The sequence below is a fragment of the Corvus brachyrhynchos genome, unplaced genomic scaffold (genome assembly GCF_000691975.1).
Source record: "Corvus brachyrhynchos isolate BGI_N302 unplaced genomic scaffold, ASM69197v1 scaffold21, whole genome shotgun sequence".
NCBI lineage: Eukaryota > Metazoa > Chordata > Aves > Passeriformes > Corvidae > Corvus > Corvus brachyrhynchos.
In genome coordinates this window covers 4500951-4518959 of record NW_008236924.1, presented here as the reverse complement: position 1 = coordinate 4518959, position 18009 = coordinate 4500951, and the positions used below count along the sequence as shown (strand labels likewise).

At 45.1% G+C, this 18009-nt stretch overlaps 1 protein-coding gene and 2 long non-coding RNA genes across 4 annotated transcripts in view; 1 reads left to right on the top strand and 2 right to left on the bottom strand.

Moving 5' to 3' along the window:
* Positions 1-200: 200 nt before the first annotated feature.
* Positions 201-18009, bottom strand: part of LOC108445171 — a 24585-nt gene continuing 6776 nt past the window's right edge. Inside the window, exon 2 of the long non-coding RNA XR_001859924.1 lies at positions 201-959. This is a non-coding gene — a long non-coding RNA (uncharacterized LOC108445171). The remainder of the gene's footprint in view (positions 960-18009) is intronic.
* DRD1 (dopamine receptor D1) lies at positions 12981-17979 on the bottom strand. Of its 2 annotated transcripts, none has more exons than XM_017728201.1 (2): positions 16493-16903; positions 12981-16188 (listed from the first exon to the last, which is right to left on the bottom strand). In XM_017728201.1, the coding sequence occupies exon 2, from the start codon at positions 16178-16180 to the stop codon at positions 14822-14824; it is 1359 nt and encodes a 452-aa protein (XP_017583690.1). In that variant the 5' UTR covers positions 16181-16188; positions 16493-16903; the 3' UTR covers positions 12981-14821. The 2 variants fall into 2 exon arrangements, with proteins under 2 accessions (XP_017583690.1, XP_008627213.1); XM_008628991.2 differs by lacking the exon at positions 16493-16903 and adding an exon at positions 16910-17979 and having other exon boundaries at positions 13021-16188.
* Positions 17897-18009, top strand: part of LOC108445170 — a 10827-nt gene continuing 10714 nt past the window's right edge. Inside the window, exon 1 of the long non-coding RNA XR_001859923.1 lies at positions 17897-17983. This is a non-coding gene — a long non-coding RNA (uncharacterized LOC108445170). The remainder of the gene's footprint in view (positions 17984-18009) is intronic.

The window sequence follows — 18009 nt, the reverse complement described above, 5'->3', positions numbered from 1 at the left end:
CAGTTTTAAGCGCAGTGCTATTAAAGCCGATGGAGCCATGAGAATTTAATTCACTGTGACTCTACGAAACACTGGTGAAAAATGGGCAGGCACTGTGCACTTATAAATTCTGATTCTGGAACTATTCTTTCAAGGGGCTATTTGGTTTTCATGTTCATTTCTTCCTTCACTGGAGCCTGACATTCAGCTGAAGTTATCTCCTCTCATTTAGAGAGCAATGTATCAGAGCACAGTAAAACTCACCTCAGCTTTATTGTTATCCAGCAGAGAAAACAGTGGTTAACTGACAGCAGAATGAAGAGGAATAAAACAATTACAATATTAGTGTCTGCCTCACAGATGGGGGAGGTACTAAATAACCACGGGTCCATTACAGGGGATTTCTCAGATGCTAAGAAGGTTAAATGGCTGAATGACTTGTCCAAAAGTGATTGCTTTTCTGATCCCAGCTCCCTCATGCTATGGCAACATTATCTTATTGCTTTCAAAACCACTTTCCCAACCATCTGGAGCCTGTGGGCTCTGCCCAAGGTACAAAAAGCTCCCAGCACAGGCAGGACAGCAAAGGACAAACAACCCCAGGGCTGTATCTGCTGCAGGAGGGATCAGGGAGAGGGCCAGAGTTTTGTGCTTCACCCAAATCACCCACAAGGAGGATATTCCACAGCTGTCACAGCCTTGCCCACAGGTCAGGATGGGACTCAGGAATTCACCCCAGCTGATGGGAAATGCTCTCACAGAGTCCTCTCACTACTTCTTCTTCTCTCCCTTTGAGACTGCAGCTTTTCCATCAGCCTGGATGGGCTTTTTTTTCCTTGCCCAAGCTTTCCGTGAGCTTTAGGGTGAAACAAGCCAGCATTAGCCTAAAGAAGAAAACCATGTCTGGGGTGGTCAGACTGTTACGTGGCAGTGGAGTAGAATTCCAGGCTTTCTGTCTTCTCTGTAGAAATCTTCAAACACTGGGGAAATGGATCAGGAAGAAAGTATACATCAGTAAAACAGAAGAAACACTTTTAGGATCTAGAGACAAAAGAACTCAAGGCTCTCGGGCACATGGTGGAATTTATTGGGTTGTCCCATGCAGGACTAAGAGTTGGACTCGATCCTTGTGGGTCCCTTCCAACTCAGCTCATTCTGTGATTTGTGATTCTGTGAACTGATGAGCCTGTTCCTTCTGAGATTCTCCAGGAAATGAAAACTAATCCATTTTTAGATTCCTTCAGACAAGCTCAGATCCTCGATCTAAGCACGTCCTTTCTCCCTTCCATCAGCTCCATCAAAAGCCCTGGACACTTGAAATGGAAATGAATCCTGTAAAGGAGCTCTGGGTTTGTCATTCAGTTTTGGTAATAAAAATCTTTCTTTGATCCTGCAAGATGTCACACTCATTGCCTGAGCACGTCGGCAAAACCAAATTATGGAGCTACCGTGTTTTTGCCTCCTCTCAATTCCTGTGACACTAGAATTGTAAGACTTCTGCTTTTTTAGGCTCAGACAAATATCAGCAATTTAATTGCTTTCTTTAAGCTTGGGTTTAGAAAGCTGATGGGACTATTAGGAAAACAGGGTCATGTAAGTGGGTTTTTTAAGTCAGTTAAGGAAAAAAAAGTAACTATGATGCCTATAGGCATAAAAAATAACTTAAACAATTCTTTACCCCTTTCCACGCTCATTTTAGTACCTCAAAAAGGCCACGTCTAATTGGAACACAATTAGAGCCAGAATGCAGCTTGCTTCTATTTCAGACCCCTTTGTACAGTGCTCATCATCGAAACTCCTGTTCAGAGAGACTTACACAGGGCAGATTTTGTGTCTTAATATCACAGATTATTTTAAATGTACAACATTCTGCATGACCATGCAATCCTGCAAAGCTGCTGCCAGCAATTCCTGCTTCACACTCCTGCTTCAGCTCCTGCCTCTGCGAGGCCTAAAGCCAGACAGCAGAAACTCTCCTCATGGTGGGCTGGGAACACGAGCTGGGTGTGTTGTTAGTACGAGGCAAAATTGGTGTGAAATCCAGCAGTACAGGCTGACAGCCTTGTGGGGATTGTTTTCCCCCACGATTCTGCCCAAGGAAACCTTCTGGAGTCAGGTCTGGGCATCACAAGTGGGAGCAGCAATTCCCCAGCATCGCTCTGTGCTGTCAGCAGCACGTTATGAGTGGGACACAACACCTTCTTTTCTGCAAATTCACCAAATCCCTTGTGTCTCTTTCCCATCTTTTGCCTCAGTGTGAGTTGAACCTCCAGCTGCTCGTTTTCCTTCTTATTTCTATTGCTTAAGTCCTCTCAAGCTGTGCCAGCTTTAATAGGAAAGACTTCTGCTGATCTCTGTTCCTGGACGGCAGTGCTGGAATCACCTTGGGCACACAATTGTTCATTAAACACACACATGGAAGCAAGTGATCAGCAATATCTTCCCTTTCTCACATTCTAGTGTACCCTTTTATTAAAGAGCTAAAACCACAAATGGAACCTCTCCCTCTTTGTTTAATAATAAATCCTTAAAATTGGAGACCTTGTCTTAGGCAAAGCTCAAAAGCTCAGTGGGGGTGAGCCGGGATCCAGGTGGAAGGAGAAAGAGCACATTTGGTGGTGTGGTGAGGTTTTTTTGTGAGGTGCCCACACACTCCTGAGCACACACGAGGTGAGGTGGTTTCAGGGACACCTAAATTCCTGAAGTTCAGGTGTATTTTCCCCTGATGGAACAGCAAAATCCAACAGAAGGCACCTCTAGACCCAGCCACCTGCAGAACTGTCTGCCTTTGCTCCAAAACACGTCAGCCCTTGAGCTTCCCCTCACAAGAGCCCCGAATTTTCATGTGGGAAACACAACTTTCCTTTCCTCCTGTTCTCTTATGCTGCATTGACTTCACTGCTGTGACTGACACTATAAAAGTTTGTAGGTTTGCCTGAGGCACAGATCCAGCATAGAAAAATCTCTCTCCAAAGGCTGAGGCTCAGCAAAGAGATAAGTGACTGAAAAAAGGGTCTTCTGAGACAAAGATCAGTCTTAAGGTGGTCTGGGCCTCACCCCAATCGCATTTTGCTAATCAGCAGGGGGACTCTGTGATCTCATATATGCCAGGATAGATCTAATGCAAATCCCAGGGAGTCAATTTTATTACTGTGGATTTATTCAGCTGTAATAGATCAACATTTGTCCCCGAGTGACTCCAGCATTTCTTGCCCATGTGTGCAACCTCTTCCCTGCTAATGCATCCCCACAGGAGGGAATGTTTCTTCTGCTAAGCAGGAAACAGGGGAAGAAGCCAATTGCATTTTGCTTGATGAGTGAATTTCAAATGTACAATTTCCCTAAGACAGAGGCTCCTGTCTCAAACAAACACAGATATGTAACCATGCCCTCACATGGAAAACACAATAAACTCCGACCGAAAATCTGAGATTCCTCACAGCTCAAGAGGCTTCATTCCTCTTCATTTCTCTCCTGAAATACCTTTTGCATTAATCCAGACCGAGACCAGTTGTGCAGACCCTCGAAATCATGCACCCTGCCCTCTGCATGCTCTGGGATGCACCAGGAATTAAGTAGCTGCTCATCTGGCACCATCTCTTTCCCCAAACTCGCTGATTAGAAAGTGCTCCCGGGCAGAGCAGGGATTGCCTGAGCTCATTCCTAATCCAGCTCCAAATGACACAGCCAAATTAACCAGATGCTCTCCACACTGATCCCACATGGCAGAGCTGCTCCGAGCCCTCGCCACGAGACAGGAGTTTGGGAATTGTACATTTGAATGTCATGGCAGGGGCACGGCCAGACCCCGCTCCCTCCTCCTGCTCGTGGCTGAGGAGAACAAAAAGCACAATAAAGTGAACACTTTTACTGCTTGCTTAACTCATTGTTCTCCAGCAAATATCCTAATTTTATGTGTCTCTGTTTCAGGTGACTCATTAATTCTTTGGCTCATGATTCACCTTTCTAGGTGTGACCAGGAAATCTATCAGAAAATCTCTCACCTTCAGAGGTAATGCTGAAAGGAACCCCAGATGTCCCAGAATCAAATATGGTTGTTTCCACCTCACAGGGAGTTCTGAATTGGTGGGGAGGAAGTTTGGGGTTTTTTGGAGGGTGGTTTTCAGTATTGAAACTCCTCTACCCAGTTCAGAATTAAGATTTCTGAAGCCTGCACATTTAATCACAAGTCTTTTCTCCAATTAGGGAGTAGTTCACAGCATGACCACGATGAAAGAAAATAAAATAATGTTTCTCAATATTAACTGAAAGGTTGGTGCCCGTGTCTAGACACACAAATTTTCCTGCAGTGGTAAACATTGGTTTTGATCAGAAAATTGTTCTTACTCCAGTTTTAGCCTCACAAGACAGAATTACTGCTTGGCAGCTGAGATCTGAGAAAGGTCAGGAGCTGGCCAGTTAAAAGTAATGTTTTTCAGTTTTAATGAAAAAATATTATTTGCTGTATTTTTCTCCATCCTGCTTGGAAGAAAATGTTGTTTTACTGCAGGGCTCTGACTGCAGCTCTGCATCACATGGGAGTCCAGTGGCAGACAACAGCACTTAGAGCATTAAAAATGCATTCTCCACGTATCAGACCAAAAAAGTGTGCCTCTTGGCAGCATTGCTGGCCTAATTTTGGCTGCAGAATGAATAAAATCAAGGCTTCCACTGAAATCCCAGCACGCAGCTCCTGAGCTGCAGACAGGGAGGTAACAGGGAGGGAGTTTGGGCAGCCTTTGGGGGCAGGGGCTGTGGGTTCCCTCTTCATCAGGGCTCCGTGCTGAGGGAGACAGCACTTGCTGAGCATCCCAAGGGCAGCTGTAGAGTCCGTGGGAGTGGATCAGCAACAATTCTCTCCTGAAATCACCACGTTTCTTTAAATATCTGTGCCCACCCGAGATGCACCCGGGCAGCCTCGTTAATCCCTCGGCAGCTCAGAGCAATGGTTTGCTGTCCCTGGAACTCGCTGACGGGAGGGACCATGGGGAGGTTGCTCTGGTAGCACCCACACTTCAGTCCTCACACACCAGCTGTGTGGGTGGGGATGTCTCCAGCTACTCAAAAGGAGCATTCAGGACTAGCTGACCCTGGCCCAAGAATCTGTCTGTTGAAGGATTCCTGCAGGCAACTTTTTTTCTTTTTTTTTTTTTATGGGACAGGCTGATTTCAGAAAGGAACAGAGGAAGCAGAAGCTGTTTGGGGTGCCAACAAATTACAGACTGGTTTGGGTTGGAAAGGACCTTAAAGTTCATCTCATTCCACCCCCTGCCATGGGCAGAGACACCTTCCACTATCCCAGGTTGCTCCAAGCCCTGTTCAACCTGGCCTTGGACATTTCCAGGGATCCAGGGGCAGCCACAGCTTCTCTGGGCACCCTGTGCCAGGGCCTGCCCACCTTTACAAGGAAGAATTTCTTCCAAACACTTATCTAAAACTCCTCTCTTTTAGTTTAAAACCATTCTCCCTTGTAAAAAGCAAGGGGCACAACATGACAGCTGTAATGAAGATAAATTGGGGAGTATTATGATGACCCTCAGACCAAACCGAACTCAGCGTCTCCCAACCGCACAAATCCAGGCGCTGTGTGATAACAGCAGCTCCTCCAAGACTGACAAATGATAATGACTCTCTGAAAGCAACACTTAAACCTCCTGGTGGATGTTCCTCCCATCTCAGCTTCCCACTGAGACAGATGTGATAGATTGGAACAAGCTGGAATTAAAGTATGAAATGGCATCACACCCTGAGCCTGCGGGAACGAGCGGGAACTGCGTCCTCCCTGACATGCCGAGCTCCTCACAGGGTGCTGGCTTGAATAACAATCACAGAAATCGCAGTATTGAAGTCTCAGCACTGTGAATATCCCCTGATCTGTCTGCAATGACCATGAGGCCTATTAATTTGTGTATTTTCCCACTCGGCTTTTCCATGGGCTGTCTATACCAGCAACAACCTGAGCTGTGCCCGCACATCAGTGCAGGCTGTGACCCACAAGTGCCTGAGAGGGAACTTAAACACTGAGAAACTACTCTGCAGCATTTCATGGCATCCTTTTATTTTCCTTAAGGAACTAAAATACAAGGAGCATTTTGATTAATTCAGCTCTTGAAACAATTACAGTCTGTTTAGTGCCCTTGAGTTATGGGTACAACTAAACATGGACTCACTGCTAAAAAAAGAAGCAATGTTACAAGACAATGCAAATCAAGGGAGTCCTTTGTAATAAAACAAGATATTCAGTCCAAGCAAGGGAAATTCTCACTTCTGAGGGCAGAAACAGCTTCTCAGAGAGGAAGGTCCTTCTTCCTAATATTACCTTTCTCTTCAGCTCAGTGACTCCAGTGGGCATTGTTTCTGGAACATTGTTTTTGCTCACCCTAGTAAGTGGGCTGGCCTTCATTATCTACAGGTGTTTGTAGTTCAAAAATATTACATAAGGCACGGAGGAAATTAACATTCAGGAATGATTTTGTGTCCGTTGTGAGCAAGGGAAAGCAGTAAAATAAAATTACATTATAAAATGGAATAGAATAAAAAATTAAATTATAAACTAAAACAGCAGTGAAGCTCTTTCATTTTAGGGAAAAGTGTATTTTTTCCTCAGACTCCCCACACTTCCCCTCCAGCTGAACGATAAACCCCAGTGGCTTTTACTGGTGACACTTTCCTACACTTAACTTTGAGCACAGGCAGCAAATGGACATGGAGAGGAATCACCAGTCATTTTGAGAAAGGAAGTGAAGGAAATATTGAACACTCCATCGATTGCAGCCTGTGGTGTGCAAAGTGTTTCTTTCATGGTGTTGTTCCTGGAGTGGGAATGGATGGGCACTGCCATGGGTGAGATCCTGCTGGGGCTCCTCGCTCACACTCAGCACAATCTCAGTGCGTTTTCCCTGGCTTACATCCCTGTCAGTGGGGTGGGAATCCAGCCCTTGGCTGATGGCTTCTTTTCCTGGGTGTCAGGATTGAGAACTTTATATTCTCTTTGCTTTTATTGTGCAGCCAGGCCTTTACTTCAGCCACATGTCAAAATTGAGGGCGTTTGCACATCAGAGCTGGGTAAATGCTGCAAAATAAAATCGATTTCTGCAAGTGGTTTTTGAGCTGGGAAGGGCAGGTACTTGGAAGCACTGGAGAGCAGCATTCCAGGGGATAAGTTTAGTCACTAACCAAGCTCATCAACTTTTTGGCCTTTTCTTGAGAATGCCTCAGTCAATTCACTGAGGGGGCTCTCCCCATCCCACCCCGAAATGTGCAACCTTCACCTTGGGATGTGAGTGGGGAGATCCCAACAAACAGGATCCCCGGGATGCTGCATCCATGCACGGGTGTGAGTGCCAGGGATGTCCCAGGGGTCAGAGTGCAGCTCAGACCGTGGCTGCCTGGGCTGCAAACATGCTGTTAAAATCATGTGAAAAATTCATTCCTGCAATTTACTTCATCCTAATAAGTAAAGGATAAAGAGGCTCAAGGAGTGAATATTCATAAAAGACAGGGAAGGGGGAAGAAGGAATTTGCTTGTGCTGAAAAGCAGCAAGACAGTCACAAAGGGCAGGAATTCCTGTGCTGCAGCCTGGGTACAAAAATGCCACTTAGAGGGGTAGAAGTCCAGTGAGACTCCCAGCAAAAGGCCGATTAATTACACTTATTATAATGAAAGTTACCTTCACGTACTCATTTAATCAATTTTTTAAAATACAATCAATATTTTACAATGAGGGGAACTAAACAGCACAAATGAAGTTACTAAATGTCTAAATGTGACTGCCTGCACTGTTTGCTAGAAAGGTTTTACTCAAGCCACACGTTATCCCAAAGCTCTCTATCACTATATTTTATCCTCTCAAGCAAGGAAGAAACATGACTGGAAGTTTCTGCATTAAACTGTTCTCATCAGAAGTTGTTCTTTTTTTTGAAGAATGTCATACATGAACAAAATGCACTGAAAATGTTCTTCTCTATAAGGATTGTAACGATGTTTAAATTTTTTTCTGAAATTTTAACTATTATAATCTTTCTCACTTCAAAATTACTGCTGTTCTTCGAGCCATAAATCTTGCTTTTGAGAAAATTAACTCAAACTGTTCACAAATAAATCTGGAAAAATATGAAAATGGATTAGGTTTTGGACTTACAAAAAAGATACCAGTAGAAAACGCCTTTTTTTTTGCTCAAAAATAATTTCCCACTGTTCAAAAACAGCTGTTTCCAAGGGGTTCCTTTCACTGTTGTCCCACATCCCATCTGGTGGGATCCAGGGTTCCAGGAGGTGTCAGGAGAAGAGTCTTTTCAGCTGAGAACACAAATCCATATCAAAGTCTGATACAAGCACAGAAGAGCAAAGAGAAGGAAACTGGATGGTCCCATTTACAACTCTGAAATCATTACAGAAACAGCCACAAAAGCTTAGTAAACAAGAAAGTGGAAAAGTACATAACAGAATCATTAAATCTCTTTTTATTACTATTTTAAACACTTTCATGATGCAATTTCAAAGTGTGTTTTCACAATTTTTTTTTAACATTTCATCTCTCTGGCACAAAGTGCTGGCATGGAAGATCCATCAGTCCTGACAGGTTTGTCCTTTAAATGCAGGTGATGCAGGCCTGGTTCATCTCCTGCTTCTGTAACAAAGAAAATCTCATTTAACTTCACCGTTTGTCCCTTCCACATGCTCCATGAATCCTTTAATTGAGGGTGATGGACGTTGTGTATGAACACATGGAAATAGGTTATTGGTACTGACACACAGTGGCATCCAAATCATTAAGATCTTGGCACCACTGAGAACTCCTTTATTAACAGAGAAATAAAATGGAAACAGAGGGAAATGCCTGGGTGTCTGAATCCATAATTCCCTCCAAAATGAAGAGAAACTTTGCAATGGTGGCAAAGGTCAGTGAAATGTTTGATTCTTCTGCTTGCATCAGTGGAAGGACAATCTGGGAAGCAAATATTTCCCTCATTCTCTTCTTTCAAGATCTCAAAAAAATTCTCTTGTCTTAGAAAAATGTGAAATTAATAGAATTGTATTATCTGAAAATCAAGGGATGGGAGCAGGAAAAGGTTTTTACCAATCCAATTGTTTCATGCAAGTCACATTAACTTGTTTCATTTTATTTCAATGTTTAACTTCCTTATCAGTATATTCAAACCAGAGATCTGGGTTTTAAAAATCTCACACTGCGAACTGTAAAATTAAGTACCTCAAAACCAAAGAAAACAATTTTGAAAATGTAAAAAAATTATAGATACAAACAACACTTTTTCTGATTGTTTGGTTTGATTTGAGTTTTCTGTCATCATTTTGAATAACCCACAAATAGTTTATTCCTGTTGGGTAGGAACTATTCAAACAGGAAAAACGCAGCTTTGGAGACTGCACCAAGCCTGGCTCTGAGCAGCAGCTGCACTCCCAGCTGAGCTGTTCTGTGGTAATGCAGGGACTGGGAGCTGGTTTGGTCCTTGGCTCTGGCCTGGACCTGGGCTCTCCCCTCATCCCTCTCTGGATGCCCAGGATTGTGGCAGGGCACCTGAGCACGGGGTTTGCCAGTGCCACCACCCCAGCCCCGCTCCCCTGCAGCCAGCCCTGGAGCCCCTTTCTCTTTTATGCCTTTTTGACCCCAAATCGTCCATTTCAGCAGCTCCATAGGGTGATAATGAACCAGACCCAGGGTATCCCTTTGATCCCATTTCCATCCTGGGTGAAGCCAACCCCATCCAGAGGGACAGGAACTAAAGCCAGGCCACTGACACAAATCAGGGGATTTTGGTGTGTCCAAGTGTGTGGCTGCAGCTCTGGGGAGCAGGTACCAGGATTTGCACCTCCTGCCATCCTTCACCCAGGCACCGAGGAAACTCCTTCACCAAACAACCAACAGGAACATCCCTCCTTGGAAAAGGGAGGAACAACCTGGCACGAGCAAAAGGGAAACACAATCAAAATAGAAAAGCAATGGCCACCAGCACAGCAGGGGAGCAGCTTTCTCCTGTATCATTGCCCAGAGCTTTATCCTAGAAATCAAATTTAAAAAGCATGGCAGAAACTTGCTGTTTCATTCTGGCCGTGACTGTAACGACAACCAACATGAAAACAACTGTTTTACAACCATGGTATACTCGATTTACACCTTCAGTCCCAAAATTACATCTGTAGCAAGACTCTGGCAGTGGCAGCTGGGCAAGGGCTCGGCAGATCCCTCGGGAAAGGCTCGTGTCACAGTGCAACCCCAGCTCTGACATCTGGAGTGTCCCAGGAGCATCAGATTCTCTCTCAAAGACGGGATCATCACCTGATCCAAGATTGGAGCCCAACACTTGGTTCACAGACCACCTCTACTGCAACAGACCAGTGCAAGAACACCTTGGATTTGTGTTTCCACCTTTTAAAAGCTATGAAATAAATACCACAGTGTTCCTTGTCTAAGTCACATTTGTTGTGTGGCCACATAGGCCACGTGTTCATCTCTAGGAACACACTCTTCTATCATTACACTAGAAACCAAAATAATAACTGGAATAATCTGCCTTTCAAGATACTAATCATAGGAGGTTTTTGAGTTTTCAATCAGATTTGGTTGCTTCTGAAAGCTACTGATTTGAAAAAAATCCAGGATTGGCTCTCAATAACAGTGTCATTAAACCTGTACCTCAGCAAAGGCATTTCTTCTTTCATCCTTTATCTTTTGTATGCTTTGTTAAATTAGAAACTCAAATCAGCATAAACTGCTTGACAAGGGAAAGGGAGAAATGTATTCAGATTTCATCTGGTGATTGTGGCTCATTCGTTGCAAACAGCTCCTTCATCAATGCCATCAGGTGAATTATTAACCTCTTCCATCCACAAACAGAAAAATACCTTCAGGCCCAAGGAAGCAATGCCAGAGAAAAGGTTCCTTGGGTTATCTGCAGGTAACCTTTCATTCATGTCCTGTCACGGGACGGGACACAGCAAGGCTCACTCTGCAGAGGAAAATGCTGGAGGGGAGCAAGGCAGGGAGAAAAGCATGAGCAGGGAAGGGAGAAAAGTGTGTGATGCCCCCGGGGTAGACGTGGGGACCGTCCTGGTGGGAGCAGTGACATCCCGGTGTCCTTCATTGCTCCTCTGTGGCTCTGCCGCTGCCCAGCCACTCTTGGCAACACATGGTGAGAAAAGACCTTCCTGGGGAGGTGTTCCACCGAAGTGGCCCAAGTTGGCTCAGGGAAGACACTCCCAGAAACGAGTTCCTGCTGCTCATCCTCCAGAGCAGCAGCTGCCCGCCAGGGTGGAACAGCCAGCGCTCCTCCCAGGCTACTCCCAGGCTACTCCAGCCAAACCTCATCGGTCAGCTCCCTGCTATCAGCTCCACAGAGCCCAGAGAGGGCCTGGCACTCCTCCAGCCCCCGGGGTGCACCCTGACATTGGTGTGACCAGCAGTTCCAGCAGAGCACTGGTTTTGAGCAGCCAGGGAGCAGGCACAGAGCAGGTAATGAATGCAGCTCCTGAGCAATTAATTCAGCACATAAATAGAGTAGCAGTCAGCAGGTGCTTGCTGTTGTCCCTCCTAGTCACCCCTGAGACTGGTGTCCAGGCTCTGCAACAGGTAAGAGAGGCATTTCTGGGAGCAGGCTGTGGGAAGGGAACTCTTGGGTGTGCTGGGGGGAAGGATTTTAATCTGGACTTTCTTCTAAGCAAAGGGTTATCATGGCAAATAAAGCCAAACAAGGCAACAGAAAGGCTCTGGTAGTAATGGGAGGAAAGGCAGGGAGGACAGGTAGAGGAACTTGCTGGGAAGGCTGGAAAACAAAGGGTAAATGGGGTATGTTGGCAAATGAGGATCAAGGCCAATTCATGTTGTTTTAAAATGTATGGAAGGAGTCAGAAGCAAAAATTAGTTAAATCAAATGAGAGATAAAACAATAAAATAAAGTAATCCAGGTGTCTCCCCAGCCTCTCACACCCAGGGGACACTCCCCACAGCAACAGCAGCAGCACTTCACCAAACTTCACAGAGGCCCCCAAAACTCAGATCCTTCTGCAAGGAGGGAAGTTCTGTGACAGCCCCTGGTCAAGCAGAGCAAACATTTATTACAGAACTCAAATCATCCCCTATGAACCCGTGCAAAAACAGCACCTTGCTTTACACGAGCTCCTTAAATCATACTTTGTATTTTGCTTTTATATCAGACTGCTGGGAGTTTTGAGAATAAGTAAGAAACCACAGAACTTCCTCTTTGGCCTGTGTACTTTTTAAGAAATTAAGTAATTCCTCAAAGGTACCCCAAAAAAATCCAGCATTGGGAAATTTTCCCAAAAGTGTCAAGACGGATTGGAGGCAGCCACGATGCCCTGTTTACCTCAGAGATGCTCCTCCCTGGGAGCAGACAGGGAGGGGGACCTGGACTTTCCCACAGCTCCTGCACCAGCTCCAGTCCCAGATGCTGGACTGGTCATGGTGGTGTTGCTCGAGGCAGAAGTGACCATGTAGATTTGTTTCTTCATTTCAAAATGCATCTGCTGACAGAGGCAAAAGCAAAGGGCTGCCAGGAACAGAGGGATCCTCAGCTGCACCCACCATCACCTCACTGCTGAAATGATTCATTTTCTCCCAAAAAACAGACACCAGCAGTGGGGCTGCATCAGGCTTTGAGAAGTACTCCACAGCTTGGGAGGGAAAAAAGAAAAAAGAAAAGGAAAAACAACAATAAAAACATGCTATAAACCAAATTCACTGTGCTGTTACACCAAGGCAAAAAATAATCTTTGAAATAAAAGTCACCAGTAGGCTGAGCCTTACACACTTGAAACAGAGGGTGGCTGTTTACAAACTGCTTTTACTGCTTTCAAATCCTCGTTTAGAGCAAGGGCTCAGTGGTCTCTAGTAAGGAGGTTTTCCTCTGCTTCTAACAGAAATTCCCATCTGCCTCATGGGTGTGATCCCAAATAAGGGCAAATAGGAAAATAAAGGAACTGTCCCTCCCTTTAACACAATCAATACAACGGCCAAAAACCAGCATGTATTTAATAAATGCAATGTAGATTGCTTTATTTGACCTTCTGTTCACAAAATAATTTTATTATATGTATGAAAGCAGCATACAGGCAATAAAATTATGAAAACATTCACAATACATAAATACACAGACCTGATGCAGGATGTATATAGTTTGTTAGACTTTAAATTTTTTTTCCTCTCAGTTCTCTTTTCCTGACAACACATTTTTCTTTGATATATGTTATGGAAAAGTTGCTCCAAAGGGCATTTTCTCGCATTCAGAAAAGAAATGGATTTCTTTGAATGCTGCTGAATATTAACACCCAGTGCTCCTGTTGCTAATGCTCACTGATTGCTTTTGGCATTACAGAGGGAAAGCAGCAGGGAAGGACAGTGGAAAAGTAGCAGGATTTTTTAATTAAACATTGGCAACTTTTTGGGAGTTCACAGGAGGATTTTGAGATGGAGGCTGCAGTTCCATCCGTATTCAGAAATGTTTTAGTCCAAAATGGTAATGAGGCACTATTCCTTATTGATTGGAGTATTGACATGGCAATTACTAAACTGTAATGTCCTCCCAGCTCCCAGAGTAAAGCACCAGGTACCTCAGGTTTTAATTCTGACTGTGACACAGGAGCAGACAGACAGCAGGGTCCGGGTGCTCCTGCAGGAACACCGGTGATAACGAGGTTTTTGGCATCCTTCCTACCTTTATAACCCAGTGTGTTTGTTCAGAAAAGATATCCAAGACTTGAAATAAGAAAAGTCTGAGAAAGCCGTTTATCTTACATAAATACAAAACACGATATACTAAGAATTGTTATCTAAGAAGCTTTCCTTCCCAAACTGGATTCTTCTTAAGGTCGTAGTCATATTTAAGGTATTTACAGATCCACAAATGTGACATTCTAGCAAAGTCTCTGTAACATGAAACTTTTTAAAAATAAATAGCAGCAATTTCTTTTCTTTCTATAAGGGAAGAGAATTCGCAACTCAGTCAACTCTGGTCCTATCTTTTGAAAGAAATCCCACTTAAAAATAAAAAAAGCCCACAAGCAAACAAACTCCACACAGCATCAGTTTTGTTGATTCCTTCATTTCTTGCTGAGCTTCTGAACATTCCTCCATTCCCCTCACCAGCTCTCGAGACTATCAGAGCTTGTAATAAAGTGCTGACTGGTTGACTGGTCAAATGCAGTTATGACACTCCAAAAATATCCCATTATTTAGACATCTTAAATAACATAAATAAAGCTAGATCTGTTATAACATATGAAAAATATCAATTTAAAACAATAAATAAATAAAACCAGTATCAACATATTACCTCCCAAAGCTTTAAAAATAACCATTCTCATTATAAGGCTCAATTATTTGTCAGAAATAATTTTAAGAAGGCATCTACCTACCTTTACAATCCCTCAGTCTTTAATTAGGACCTGTTAACACCCACTATCACAAGACACAGCAATCTTTTAACTTCTAGTAAACATTAATCTTTAAATACTCAACATTTATCTTTTGCCTCACTTTTAGCTAGAAATTGGTTTCTCTGTACAGAGAAGAAGCAACATTTTCTTTGTAACTGCACTGCATCTAAATTTGTAGATTTTCCTCAGTGCAAACAGTACAGTTTAACATCCTTTTTTATAACCAATTTCCAGTATATTTTTCTGTTTATTGTTTGAAATGTTAAATTTGCTCTGAATGCCAGGAAAATTGATTCTGGGCTTGGTGTAAATGTGCATTTTTCTCCCTTAGAGCTTAGGTTCTCACCAAAGAAATCTTGTCTATCTTTTTTTTTTCCCAAAAAAGATTATTACAATATACACCATTAGGTCTTGCTGAGTAAACCTTACTGTTCAGGTTTTATGCTGCCCATTCTGTGTAATGGGATTGATCTTTTCCAAAGAAACATCAGCTTCATAATCCAAGATACCAGACAGTGCTGGAGACATTTTCTCCAAGGTCTTTGACAGTTCACCCTCTTCTTCCTTTTTAAGAGGTTCTTCTTCCGGGCAAATAATTGCATGTGGGATCAGATAAACCAGATTAGACTCTTTGGGGCTGGACCCTTTGGGCTCGTGTTGGCTGGAAAAAACCACTGCCCCGTTGTTGTTAATGCTGACAGTCTCGATGGCGTTGCCAGACATGGGGCAGAGCTTGTAGCAGCCCAGCAGGGTGGAGAATGCCTTGCGGAAATCAGCGTTGAAGGCATAAATGATGGGGTTGAGGGAAGAATTTGCCCATCCAAACCATACAAAAACGTCAAAGGTGGTGGAATTAATGCAGAAAGCCTCTGCTCCCTTGGATGGCTGGGTCGGCTCGCAGAAGGGAATCATGCAGTTCAACACAAAAAATGGCAACCAGCAGCACACAAACACCCCCATGATCACCGAGAGAGTCTTTAACACCTTTGTTTCCCTCTTGAAGGACATTTTGAAGTTGCTCTCTGGCTGCTGGCAGTCCATGCTGCTCCTGTTGCCGCCCGGGTTCTGGCAGTTCTTGGCATGCACTGCTGCTCTCTCCAGAGCCGAGATGCGCCGGATTTGCTTCTGAGCAATCCGGTATATCCTGGTGTAGGTTACTATCATGATGGCCACGGGGATGTAGAAGCTAATTAGAGAAGAGGAGATGGCATACATCCTGTTTAGGCTAGAATCACAGTTGTCCATGCTTACACCCTGTAAGCTGGCATTGAAGTCCAAAAAGCTCGTGGTCGTAGCCTTGTGCCAGTTCAGCTGCACTGGGATGAAGGAGATCAACACGGACAAAGTCCACGCCACGCTGATCATAATGAAGGCTGCCCTGGGGGTCATTTTCCTCTCGTACCTAAATGGGCTGGAGATGGCCCAGTATCTGTCCACACTAATGACACAGAGGTTTAAGATGGATGCTGTTGAGCACATAATATCAAAGGCCACCCAGATGTTGCAAAATGAACCAAAAGGCCAGAAACCGGCGATCTCGGCCACAGCTTTCCAAGGCATGACCAAAACTGCCACTAAGAGATCTGACACAGCCAAGGAGATGACAAAGAAGTTGGTCACCTTGGACCTGAGGTGGCGAAACCTAATGACAGCTGCGCAGACCAGAGTGTTTCCCAGCAGCGTGGAGAGGATCAGGAGCGAGAGGAAGCAGCCCGTGAGGATCCGAAAGGAAGAGGAGTCCCTTTCCACCAGCAACCCTTCCCCGTCCATAGTGGTGTCGTTCCAAGTCATAGTTTCTCCTGAGGGAAAATCATATCATGATTTTCATGACGACATCAACTCCTCTCCTTGCAGAGATCAGAGACATCAGACGTCCATTAATTACTCATCACCAAACAGACCAAAGGTCCTTTCCTACAGTCCCTTCGCCCCCGGACGGACCTCACCCTCTTTGAATCATCCTGAACAACATCCTGAAAGCTCTACGAGCAGGAGCTGAAAATGCACAAACACAGTCAACCCTACAAACAGGGGCTTTTAGCAATCCCTTCAGAAACACACTGCACCACCCCGGCATGGAGTAGCCTAACTCAGACAGCTCACCTGTAAATGTTCTGCTGCTGTCCTCTGCAAACACACCCCACACACAGCAAAGCAATCACTTTTCCATGCTTGCATCTATTCCCACTTAAATAGACTATTGATCGAGTGTTTCCAGTGTCCACTGCACCAGCCCTTCATATTTACTGAAGCGTATTAGACAAGGTGCCTTTCCTCTACTTCCCTAAATGTCTCACTGATGAAACACGCCATCCTTCCTCCTTGGTACATTCCTGTTACAAAATGCACCAGTTCTCTGTTTCTTGGCAGTATCAGAAAGCAAATCTTCACTTTGTTTCAAACTGGTTTACATTTCCAAGACAAAATAAATTAACATACAGTAGGTGTGTTTTAAAGGTTTTCAGTAAGAAGCAGCTCAGGTTATTTAGTTTGACTTAAACAAGAAATGCTGGCTCCTACCTTTCACCTCTGATTCCCTGTTTGCTCTGGGATGCAGGGCCGTCTCTCCTCCTGTTTTAGTTTTGGAGTTGCATAGCAAATCTTATATATAAAACCAACACAGGAACACTGCATTGCATCGTGTATGTGGGTTTTTTTTCCCTGAAAGTGTAAATTGGCAGGGGAGAAGTAAGAGTTGGACCATCAGGAGTTAGTTTTCAAGGGAGCAGCAGGTCTGTGCCGTCGGACCATGCGTGACGGACCCTGCTGGTGTGTGCCCAGCTCCCTCCATCCCACGGCTCCTGCTGATCACTCTGCAAACTTTGTTGGCCGGATCAGTCCCAGTCGTACTTTGTACATCCCGTTGAAGCGGCACATCAGGGCAAATCATCCCAGGCAAAAGGCACGGTATTCCCAACACTGGCAAGAGTCGATTACCAGTTTTTTCTTCTGTCGTTTGCCGGATGAAGAAAGAGGCGAGAGGAGGAGAAGGACCCGAGTGACCTTCCCTCGGCCACGACGCCGGCGATGCCCGCAGTGGGTTCCTCTTCCAGCAGGGACGAGTCGCTTTAACACTCCGCTGCCAGGTTATAGCTCTCCATAACTACTCCGGAATAATCCCACCTCCTGCTGCGCTCCAGGGATCGGGTCCAGCTCTTACCATGCTTTTTCCCTCTCGGAAAGGCGCAGGCGGAGGCAGCTTCTCACACTCTCCCGCAGCCCGCCCCGGGCCGCGCATCTCCCGGCTTCCTTCTGCCCGGGGCAGGGCTCGGCAGCATCGCCCCTCCAGGAACGCTCTGTCTGCCTGGCGACTCCTTCCTAAAGGATTAAGATAAGGGAATGACAGGCACGGAGGCACGCAGCGGGCAAAAAGCCACCCCCCTTCGCCTCCTCTAACATCTTCGGTCGGGCGCCGCTTCTTCTGGGCAGCTTTTCCTGCCTTCCTGGGGAATAACGTCCCGGGCAGCCGGGACGAGAGGCAGAGCGGGGCTCCGGGAGCGGCTCTGGTGGAGTTTAGCGCAGCCGGGATTACTTTGCCCGAGCTGCGGGACGCGCGGGGCGCTGCGAGCCGCGCTCGGTGCACTGATGCGGACAGTGAGTACCGGCCCCCCGCCCCCCCG